The sequence below is a fragment of the Nothobranchius furzeri genome, chromosome 5, assembly GCF_043380555.1.
Source record: "Nothobranchius furzeri strain GRZ-AD chromosome 5, NfurGRZ-RIMD1, whole genome shotgun sequence".
NCBI classification, from domain to species: Eukaryota; Metazoa; Chordata; class Actinopteri; order Cyprinodontiformes; family Nothobranchiidae; genus Nothobranchius; species Nothobranchius furzeri.
In genome coordinates this window covers 46,063,939-46,075,627 of record NC_091745.1, presented here as the reverse complement: position 1 = coordinate 46,075,627, position 11,689 = coordinate 46,063,939, and the positions used below count along the sequence as shown (strand labels likewise).

General features: G+C 39.2%; 1 protein-coding gene across 6 annotated transcripts in view; it reads right to left on the bottom strand.

Annotated features, from left to right (window-relative positions):
* Positions 1-11,689, bottom strand: part of LOC107378770 (ankyrin repeat and IBR domain-containing protein 1) — a 46,620-nt gene that overhangs the window by 5,334 nt on the left and 29,597 nt on the right. For all 6 annotated transcript variants that reach the window (XM_054741331.2, XM_054741330.2, XM_054741334.2 and 3 more), the window contains 6 exons: positions 11,510-11,644; positions 10,544-10,630; positions 9,755-9,821; positions 9,332-9,477; positions 8,685-8,863; positions 8,183-8,234 (listed from right to left, as the gene is read on the bottom strand). In XM_054741331.2, the coding sequence (XP_054597306.2) occupies positions 8,183-8,234; positions 8,685-8,863; positions 9,332-9,477; positions 9,755-9,821; positions 10,544-10,630; positions 11,510-11,644 (666 nt within the window). The remainder of the gene's footprint in view (positions 1-8,182; positions 8,235-8,684; positions 8,864-9,331; positions 9,478-9,754; positions 9,822-10,543; positions 10,631-11,509; positions 11,645-11,689) is intronic.

Below are 11,689 nucleotides of genomic sequence, written 5' to 3'. Positions count from 1 at the left end.
GCTCCATTTGTGCAATTAAACCTTATTATAAATATAAATCTGCACTATAAGGTTAGGGTCAGGCAACTCTGGACATTTGATATTTTTATAGAAGATCTATCCTGTTTTCCAGGAAAGCTCATCCTCAAGATAACATCTGTTCATCTCCAGAACTAGCCCTGTCTTTCAGGATTCTAGTCTAGACTGCTTTTACACAGAACCGCTCACTAGAGAGGAGCTGCGAATCAGCCAACATCAAGACTGGGATAAACATGTCTGAATATTCCACTTGTGCATACCAAGCTAATCTCGAAAGCAAGGGGAATGCCTCACTGAATCTTGAGAGGGATTCAAATATAAAAAGTAAATGTGTTATCTTGTTGCTGGCAGAATACCTCCAGATGAATAAATGCAGGTGGTAGATGGTGGCTCCTTTTATCCTCAGGTAGGTTCTACAACACTTTAAGTGTTCCTCTTTTACTCACACACAAATGAAGAGCAAAAGCTGTCATGAAAGGCACCCGCCTGCCTGCAGGAAGTGCCTGGAGGTTTATTGTTTTGACTCATGAAGTGCCCGGGGATTAAACAGACAATCATACCTCAATCCTATGCAGCCAGAGCCCTCTAACATTTGGTTCAGATTCAGCTACAATGGATAAGCAGTAACGTAGCACCCTACATTCAATTAGCCTAAGAGCATTTTAATAAGACTGATTTTTTCCACATTAGGAGGTAAGCCCATGGTGTACATCATCATTATAAAAAATACCTGGAGAACATTACTGTTGCCAAGTAATCTGAAAATAAGTCAATGCAAAAAACATATTACAACCTGTGGAATTATCTGTGGATATTTTTGAGTGATTGTATCGACTTAACAATAAAAACACTAGAGTCAGATGTACAGATGATGATCCAGTGAGATGCAGCAAAAGAAAATTAACGATGTGGTTTTATTGAATCAAGTGAAAAAATCAAACCTTTAACAGGAAGTATAATCCTTTTTAGGGATGGGACATAAACACCAATAAGATAAGAGACAACTAGGCTCAGTTATTATCCCAGATCAACGTTCCAGCTCAGGGTTTAAGATGACAGTAAATGAGTTTGAACAGTGTCAGGCAGATGCTGGGAAATTATGTAAAAGATCTGAGACATTTAGAGGGATGAAAAGTTATTGCCTGATATATGGATCAAAGAAAATAAGAAGCATTAACCGTGGCACCTGTAAGGTTTTGTTGGACTCAGGTGACTGACTCCCTAAAGATGGATTCAGTTGTAGAAATATCTCATTTACAAGTTCTGCCTTGTTGTATTATTGGATCATGGTTCTCTACACAATAATTGTGTTATTTAAGCACCAAATTACTAACAGCACATTAGGTGAGGTACCATTAACTTGGTTATCAATAAATTAGCTGTGGTTTCTAGTACGGATAAATGCCTTGTGTGTCGTTTTAGGCGGAAAAAAAGCTCTGATGCTCCAGGAGGAGTTAGTCAGTGGGGTTTACTCATTAATATTTATTATAAGCAAACATCTCACCTCTGATTGGCTAACAGCAAAGCAACTGTTAAGACTGATTTATACATCTCCATCAGCTCAAGTGCAAAGTCATGCACATTTTCCTTCCAGACTTCTCCGCTGCCTGGGGAGTGGGGCGTAAAGCCACCATAGCAATTGCGTCTCTGCTCTGCGATACTGTATTTACTGATGTGTATTTATATTGTGTATATGCATTTCAAAAACTTAAAACAAACAAAACTGTCCCTCATTCTCCTCCACCTCTTCATGTAGTCACCACCTCCAAACCCATTAACAGTTATTTTCTTCCACAAATAAAAAGTTAGCATTGTATCTTTGTACTTCAGTCAGGGGTGTCTAAACGTTCGTATCATCGGACCTCTTCCGTGTTTGTCGCTAGATGTCTTCAGCACTCGTTTTACTTTTGAGGGGGAATGGTGGTGCTGTTGACGAAAGGAAATGGCATGCTGACCAACCACAGGCCTGTGGTTTCTGCTACGTTTGACGGACTGTCACCTTCTGTGGGCCTGCCACAGAGGCTTTGCATCAATGCATCATGGTGTTGTCTTTTTGTCACCGAGCTATCAGAGAAGTACAAATTCAGCTTTACACTGCCTTTCTTTAAGTCAAGTTTACTCATATTTTAGTACATTTGCAGCAGTTTCAAGTAGGAATTGCTGCTCTGTATGGGTGAACTTGTTTCATTTCAGCTTCCCAGGCTCTGTTTACATTTCAAGTGAAAATGTATGTTGATGATCCCAACTGAAAACTAAGAATCACCATATAATGTCTGCCTGTGGCAGCACAGAAACAACTGAAAACTTATTAAACACATGTGGTTTGAAACATTAGATAAAGATAAAAGTAAGCTGTTATACTGATTCATTCAGACAGGATGTAGCCAAGCACAAAATGAATAAAAAACAGAAAGAAAAGTCAACGCCACTAGCATCAACCACTTCCCGATGATTAAAGTGTCCTCATAAAAAGTTACACGCGCAGAACTTTCATGTCAGGATTATTCAAGCATCAAATAAAATGATCAAAAGTGTTCTCCGGTCACCCTCTCATTCATTAGCAAAAGTCACTGAGTCACATTTATATATAATCAAAAGGCTGCCATCCAAACTCTCATGTTGGAGCAATGCTAAAAATAGTCCACTATGAAGTGATCTGCAGGCATTGTAAGAAGCATAGAGCAGACCATCTGTAGCTATGCCCGAGAGGTCCATCACCCAGCCTTGATTAGTTCTGTGGCGTTCCAACTGACTACTGCAGCTGAGACACACTGGTTCCTAATCAGGGGACAACACTAAAAACTCAAGCTTTGGTGATAATATTGACAGTGTGACATTCAGCACACAAGCCCAAAACGATGTAGCAACAAGCAACACTGAGCTTATTTGTTTTTTCAAACTATGGGAGAACAAAGGGAAGTGGGACGCCTGTCCAATTTATTTTTACACTGATAATTAGCTCTGGTGACGATAATCCAGTCTTTGAGGTGTGTGACAAGACTAAATATGTTCTACAGCCTTTTTTACATTTTCATGTATCTTGTTTTGGGTTTTATCTCAGAGGCATCAGATCAGTTTACTGTGGTTACGTCCAAAGATGTGATTTGTTTTTCTGTTTTTGAAAGCACAGATGTTTTATTATGCTAACCTGGTAGACAAATCCCACACCAAGTATTGACTTGATTTGTTTCTACACATGGTTAATGTTCCTTTGCCGAATAGGAGGAAAACACTTTGAAACAAGTTTTAAATGTTAGTTTAACTACAGAGGTATACCAATAATGTTTATGCTCCAATAACTTCTCTTAATTTCTCTGTGATGCGTTTGTTTAACAGGCTTCGGCACTCACCCCCCGGTCATACAGCTTCAGATTTTATGATTAACAGATCATTTCATCCAACATAATGGCAAATTCTGGTAATTAGAACAAAACATGATAAAGTGTTCTCAGACAAGGTATTATGGCTTGTTAGCTAAATTATCTTTCCATTTTATGTCATTAAATAAACAAATGAACACATGACATTTAGCAGAATCAGTGCTTTGATTTTGACATGCAGCTGCTGTGATGCAGCAGCTGTGTGTGGATTCTGTCGGGCACAAGCACAGAAAAGATATATTTTTTAAACTACCACCTGAGAAGATTTCTTGACATTTATTACCTGTCACCTGACCTTTTCCCCCGATGTTTCTGACTTACAGTACTCAGGGGGAGGAAGAGCATGGAGCTATTAGTGATGGATGCTTTTCACATCGAGACGATCCTGCAGTTGTGTACACTGCCTCACTGACACTGCTTTCTGGGACATTTAATGGAACCGAGCCATCATTATTTCCACTTGTGATCCCCCCCCAACCACGTCAAAAGTGTCAGATGTGAAAAAGCTCCTGTGGGAATGGCAGCTTTATACTGTAAAAGTGTGTGTGCAACAAACAGACAGGCGTATGTTTGATGGTGAATTTGAATATTCATCTTACACTTATCTCGCACAAAGCTTTAAGTTTGATGAATCTTTTAAGCAAAGAGAATCTGTCAGTAGGTTTAGGACTAGCTCCATTCTGAAGGTCCATTCTGTTCACCAATCTGAAATGTATTGATCTATGCTCCATCACTAAGTACATCTCTACAGCCCTAAAGGATGGAGATTGATAATCAAACCATTACCTGGTTGACAGTTTTATGACTTTAGGTGTTGTTAACTACAAATACCTGTTACTAATGTGCAGTGATCCAAGGCAGCATACTTAGATGTTAGCTTGAGTGCTGTGCTTTTAATCATTGCTAAAGAGTGCACAGGGGAATACTGAACCATCTGGCTGGCTTCAGTGTGTTAAATAACGGCGTGATCTTTGGATCAGCACAGTTTGCCGATGCTGTTGTGAAAGAAAATTTATTATGTTCATTTTAATTATGTGTTTTTATTGTAAGCTTCTAAATGTAATAATATAATAACCTAACTAAAATGTCTGCAATTATTTTAATGTGATTAGTTATGATATTAATAACGCAGGGCAGCAGCAAATTAGGGGCTTTAAGTCACAAGTGTATATTGTACCATTTAAACATGCTGTGTAACCACTAAGTTTGAAGAATGGGTGTGATTAGTGAAGAGTCGCAAAAACAGCATAGCTATCTTCTGCTGGGTCTGATCTGCTCATTTGGCTAAAATTTATTATATAATTTAATACAAACTTTCAAAAAATTAATAATGTAATGTTTGCAGCCCAAAACTAAATCTCTACCCTCATCAATAGATCAAACCAAAAGGTGACCTATAAAGACTTATATTGTCTAACATGCATCTTTTATGATCTAAGAAATGTATTCGGTCTCTCACACGGTGACACAGACAGCAGATATACTCAGTTATACAGTATTTAACTGTAAGGCATGTAAAGCTACTCCAATAAAGGGGACACGACACAAAGGCTTATTGGTTTAGAAGAGGTCACAGAGGATATCGAGTCAAATTTCCAACCACTCCCTTAATCAAGACTTCAAAGCCAGAGGAAAAACAGACAGAAGATTTTGGCTGCTTCCACAATCACACTTTAACTGCTTCTTCGAAAACTTATTTTAGGTAAAACAAATTACATCACAGACGTGTTGCACTAAGCTCAGGCACAACTCACACAACAAGAACATGAATCCAGGCCAGTAAGAACTACAGCCTTATTCTTACAATTCACATGTTTCTTTAAAAAGCTTATAGTGTTACCGTCTACATGCCAAAGGCCAATTTACAGATGAGCCCTCCACAGTCCATCCAGACTGGAGACTATTTTTTCTATCTCATTTCTGCAGATGCATATTTTGTGCAACTTAACTAATGTTAACACACTTCTTTTTAAAAGTGTGTTTCATTTAATAAGTACATTTGCAGTGGTCTGGAGTAGTAATGAAGGCCTTATAAATCGTACACTGGGGAGAAAAAGCTCTGCTGTTCCTGTTTTAGGAACTAGAAGCGAGCCGGATCAGAGTTGAGCTTCAGACGACAGGATCTGGAGTCTTGGTCCTGATATGTGGACATCTCTCCTTTGATTGACTAACAGCAACACAACTCTACCACTGACTGTGTTTGCTCTGCAACGTTGATGTTTTATCTCCACCAATAACACAAGCCTGGAGGAGTTCTGCCGTGTGGTGGAGTTGCTAATGCTAACAGTTAGCTTCTACTAGCAGAGATGTTCTCTGCTGTTTCCTGGACGCTAAACCAACAACAGCCTTCCCCGTTGTGACTGCATGAATGTTAAGAGACAGTGTGACGTAGATCTGTCAGGTTTTTCTAATCCTAGAGTTTCACTGTCTGGTTTCTATCAGAAGCTAATGCAGGAGAAAGGTGTAAGAGACTATTTTCATGTTCAGCCTGCATGTTAAACTCAGAGTGACCGATTTTAATCAGAAATAATAATGAAACAAAAATGTTCATTTTCAGTGTATCGCACTTTTAATTGTGTTTCAGTGTAAGTAGAAAGGTTCTGGCCTACTTAGAAATGTTTCTCTACATGTGGTTAAAATATTTACTGTAGAACAGCATAGCCTCCTCAAAGCTAAATCCAGCAGAACAATCTCCTAAGGGGTAAAAAATAAGTCTATGTCTTTTTGTTCTTATTTATTGCTATGCAATTATAAGGTACAAATGAGGGAATATTTCTAAACACTACAGTATTTTACTCCTTTTCATCTTGACTCTGTTTTATGTCAGTGTCGTGTTCACTATTATTTATTCATGTTGGCATGAAAGAGTTTTTTGTCCTTATGTCCAACCATTCTGTAAAACTATTCTAATGATGTAAAAAACAGAAGCAAAACTTCAAACCAAGACCTGAGGATGGCAAATTCTGATATATCACATATCAGCGAGCAGAGAAGCTTTCAACCACATTAAACCATCATTTATATTATTTATTTATTTATTTATTTATTTTGCGATCTTAACCATTATTGTTTTTGGAAGGAATGCAGCAGTACTAGAATGCACCAACATCTAAAAACACCTGTCTTAAAACCATTACAGCATTATTTTCATGAAAGGGTTTCTGGGGCACAAGCTGTTTTTATGATTCATCATAAACGGAAAGAAGGAATGTTTCAGGTTGTGCGCATTGTTGAGTAACACTCCTCCTCTCCCTCTCAGCTGTGCGAACATCAAGTCAGATGTGTATGGTAGCTAAAAAAGGTGAACCCCCACACATTTCCTCCTGTCAAAAACACACAAAGCTAGCCGTTTGGGCTGAAAAGACACAGACATGGTCTGAAAGAGGAAAGTAATGTACTGCGTAAGTCTGGCTACCAGAAGGATATGCTTGTATGACTTCACTTTTACAGCAGCAACAATTATCACTCCTTATGTTATCACCCAGTTTTTAGACTCAATACCAATGCAGAAGACATTGCTGATTAAGCTAGTTAGACACAGCTGATTAAACGTATTACTTCAGAGTGAAAAGAACAAAGGAGAGAGAAATATTCTACTAAGTTAGTAGTTTTACTGTAGCATAAAGAATTTGGCTGGTAGCACTTTTGATGTGTTTAAAACCACAACACGGTTTGAAAAGGCTGGTTCCCTCATGTTTCTACTAATGTTCAGTGTGTCTCTCCAAGCTGTGAAGGTTGATGTCAAAACATGAACTTGAAATGGTTCTCCATGCCTTTATCTCCTCCAGTCTAAATTACTGTAACACACTCTGTTTTAACAAAAAAAGCCCTTGACCGCCTTAAGTTGGTCCAGAACTCTGCAGCGAGGCTCCTAACTGGAGCAAACAGAAGAGCACACATCACTCCTATTCTGATGTCTCTGCACTCGTTACCCGTTAACTTCTGAGTTCATTTTAGAATCCTGATTATAACTTTCACTGCTCTTCATGGTCAAGCTCCTCCCTATATTACTGAACTGGTAAAGCCTTATGCTCCAACCCGAGCCCTCAGGTCCACGCACCAGAACCTTCTAGAAGTTCCAAAGACCAGATATAAAAGTCGAGGTGATTGCTTCTTCCAGACTGTTGAATACCGACTTTGGAATGATCTTCCTTCATCCTTATGTAGCGTTGACAGTCTGGATACTTAAAAAAACCAGCTAAAGATCCTTTTATTTAAAGCTGCTTTTACCTAAATCTTTTATTTTCTTATTTTTAACTCAAAATTTTAATCATTCATCAGTTTTCACCTAAAGCGTCTGTTGTTGCTGTTCCTCAGATACCCCCAGAATGAAGAGAATGCACTATAAAGCTCCTGCTGGCTTCCATATTAAAAAAAAATCTTTTTCTTCTCTAAACAATAGGTAAACTGATCCTATCTGCAACACAGAAACGTGAACATTTACACCAGTCAACACTAGTCCCAGCCAGTCTTTACGTCAAGAGTTTTTCTAATATTTTATTTGTTTTTGCACAACTACTATTGTGTTGCAGTCTCTTCGTTTTTATTTAAAGAGCAGTTGTCTGCTGTCACACCACCTCTCTGCTCCTTCCTCTTTCATCCTTCTCTCTATTTCTGTTCATCCTCTTTTCCTGCCTTTCTCTACTTTGTTGGAGTACATCTACCGCTGATTCATTTTTCTGTACACCAACTATCAACATTTCTTCAGAGACTTTTTGTCATATGATGTTTTTAAATGTGGAGTTCCTGGAACACAAACATCTTTTTAACCAATGATCTGTTACCTCAGGTGATGCAAAGCCTAGGTATTCCCAGTCCCATGTTCCACCAGCAAAACTGTTGGCAACAGACAGAGAAGAACTAGTGTAAGACTTACTGAGAGCTGACATTGTAAGGATAATGAGGCACGTTTACTTATATTAAACAAGATTTCACCTATTGTATGTCAATTAGGACTGGGTGATATGGCCTAAAATCAATATCACAATATATTGTGGATTTCACCTCGATAACGATAAATGGACAATAACTACAGGTATCCACAGAAACCAAAGTTGTCCACTAGATGGGGCTGTCACATGTATTACAGGTGGTACAGCTTCTTAAAGGGACATGAATGTTGCCAGCCTGCACACTTTTCATTTTTTATTATCAAATTTATTGACATGGGAAAGAGTCAGAAATTTTGATAATGATAAATTTTCGATTTATTGCCCAGCCCTAATGTCAACGGATTTTAGCAAAAAGCAGCTCAACATGTTTCCTGAGCTCCTGTAGGTACATCACCTGCGCCTTGGGGCTTCAGGAGAGTCGTTTGGGGCCACCCCCCTGGCTACTGAGGCCAGGAACTCCTGTCTCTTCTGCTGTACGAGACATGCTGCCCGAATGATCTTGTGTCGTGGAGTTCGCAGATAAGGCCTGTTAACCTTTTGAGCCAAGTCCTCAGTCACCATCTCCAAATCCGTCTGGGGTTACAAAGACAGGCAGAAAACTGAGAAACGGTTTTACAAGAATAGACCTTCAAATGGGAGTAAACATAAAAAATACATAAATACACTTTAAAGATGACAGGAACATTAAGTCATCTCCATAAACTGTAACGTTCACTTGTGTTAGAAGCAGCCTTGGGAATAAACTGCTTTTACTTTAGGTCTTTAAAAATGAACCAATGTATTCAGATTTTGTTAAGACTGAGACAAGCATCACTCGGAGCCCTGAGAAGTTTTAATATGAGAGATACAGGGGAGGACATTCTGTATTATTCCTAGTGATCATAAATTAAATACCGCAATATGTTTAACTAAAAGCCAAGATGTACTAGCATTACTGAGTGAAGATCACGAGGCAGAAAGCTTTAAGCCCCAATCTCAGATGGGCTGTGTAGGAAGGACTGCTGAGAAAATGTCTTTCTTCTTAGTAAGTAGCCCTGAAACCTGCATAAGCTCGTAGATTTCCTTCTTTGTGCTTTTTGGCTCCAGAAAGAACCCATAAGGATAAGAGCACTTGAGGATACGCCGAGTCTTAAGAAGTTCTAGGACAGCATCTTCAATGAAAGTGGTGTCAGGTGGGCCTCCGTCCCCTAAGAAACACAAAAATAGATCAAATAAAAAAAAAACTGATGGACACTTTCTGTTAAAACTGTTCTAGACTGTCTAAACTGTTTTTACCACGGCCTTTTCTGCAGCTGAGTTATAGTAACTAAAGCTTCTGCCGGTAATAATTACAAAACCTTTGTGGTAAAATTGTGCTGAGGTTTGGGAGTCTGACCCATGACAGAATATCATCAGTGGAGTGGATTAAGATGCAGCTAAATGTGTAATTAAGACTGACACTAGTATGCCAGACTGCACACTCACTTCCAATCAGCGCCTGACTGAGTTGCTCCATCTTCTCTTTGGCAGTTTTTAACAGGCGCTGCTCGAGCTGTTGTGAGGAGGACAAAAGGTTTTATTGTTGAGTGAAACAATCTTGGGAATTCTGTCTGACCACGTAATGAAGAGGCAACCAGTAAATAAAGTTCAGTAAATTAACAGCGGTGGGAAAGAGGGCTTTTATAAGCAAGCCAGATTTATGGCCTGGATGAAGCGATCAGCCACAACATTATGAACACCTGGATTAAACCGAGTTGTTCCTCCTCATGGTGCTGAAGATGCCTGACCAGCCAGGGTGTGAGCAATAAACACCAGAGGAATGGGGTGTCTGGAATAGGATGATAGCAATAGATCTTTAGGACCTACTGAACTGTGGGGCTTTAATGGATTAGGCGTGCTTCCCATTGCTGCCATCAGATCAGTATCTGAGGCCAAAGTAACACCTCGGACTTTGTTGAGCTCTTTGAGTCGTTGATTTGTGCATATGTGTGTGCGCGTGTGTGTGTGTGTGTGTGTGTGTGTGTGTGTGTGTGTATGTACATGAGTGCATGGTTGCACCCATTTTAAAGAGCAAGTCACCCCCAAACCAACTTTTTTTGTTGATAAACTATATAACTGAGTGTCTAACCGTGCTGTAGACACATGTAGTCTATAATTTGGTACTTCAGTGTATTAAAGTGAAAGTCAGTTATAAGACATGGTCTCTTCGGCTACTTTAACTGCACCCTGTTTATATATAATGCAAAGCAGACAACCCTGGAGGGCAACGCTTACCTGATAGCTGTGCTCATGGTTCTTGAAGCGTGTGTAGTAGTGCATAAAACGATCGAGTTCCTGGAAGCTTTTGTGCTTCTTCTCTGCCTGCAAAACCATGAAGAGACAGAGTCATAGTCAATAATAAGCTCCTGAGCGTGTTTGTTCCCTCTCACAAAGAGTAAATATCCTGAGTATGAGGAGTAAAAGTAAACAGTGCCTCAGGTTCAATTCATACCTCTAATTGAGGCGAATGCTATACAAAACTGAAAAGTGCACTTCTTTCTGCTTGTGATGAGGAGAATTTGAAAGACTCTTTTTCAGACATAAGCACTCCTATTGGCTGTTGCTCTGGACTACCTCTCAGAGAAACACACTGGGCAAATAGATTGTTGGCTTTACTAACATATTTTTGTTTGCTTTTATAACAAGAAGGTTCAGAGTAAGTGAAACTTTTCCAAATGGGCTGCCTGACAGTCTCACCATCAATGATGGCGCTTTTGCCATTTTATTAAGTACTGGTGCAAATAGTACAAAACTATTCTGGTTATAATAATGCCATTGTTTATAAATGCATTTAGCAGAAATAACAGAAAAATCAGCTCATTATTCTGAAAGAATATTGTAGAAAATGTGTGAAAAGTTATCCAGCAGGTCCATCATAAACTCTGATTAAAACATCAAGGACACCAAAGTCAGTTAAGGCTGAAGATGACTTTGAGGTGAAAACATGGTGTCACTAAACCTAACCCTACTGGAAAAACACTAAAGTTGTACTGGGCACAATCCACACCTTGTTTTGACAAAGAAGAATGCATGAAACAGAAAAAATATCTGCGGTACTTGGAAGCTTTTCATCTTCAGAACTATTTACCAAACATCACTGTCACTAACTAAAGACTGTCTCTTGTCTCTATTGTCCATATTCCCACACTTAGGGGCTGAAATTGTACTGAAATGAAAAAGCGGCTGAGTTTTATTGTGCACCTCCTCTGTCATCTCCTTGGACTGCTCCTCCACCTGCTGGATGACTTCGTAGCGGGTGCAGCGGTAGTAGCCACCTGTTGATGAGCTGTGCTTTTTCCACTCCTCCAGACAGATCCAACAAAAGTCATACTTACACTAAAGGGAGACAGAAAATAAAATAATTACTTGAGTTTTTCAAAC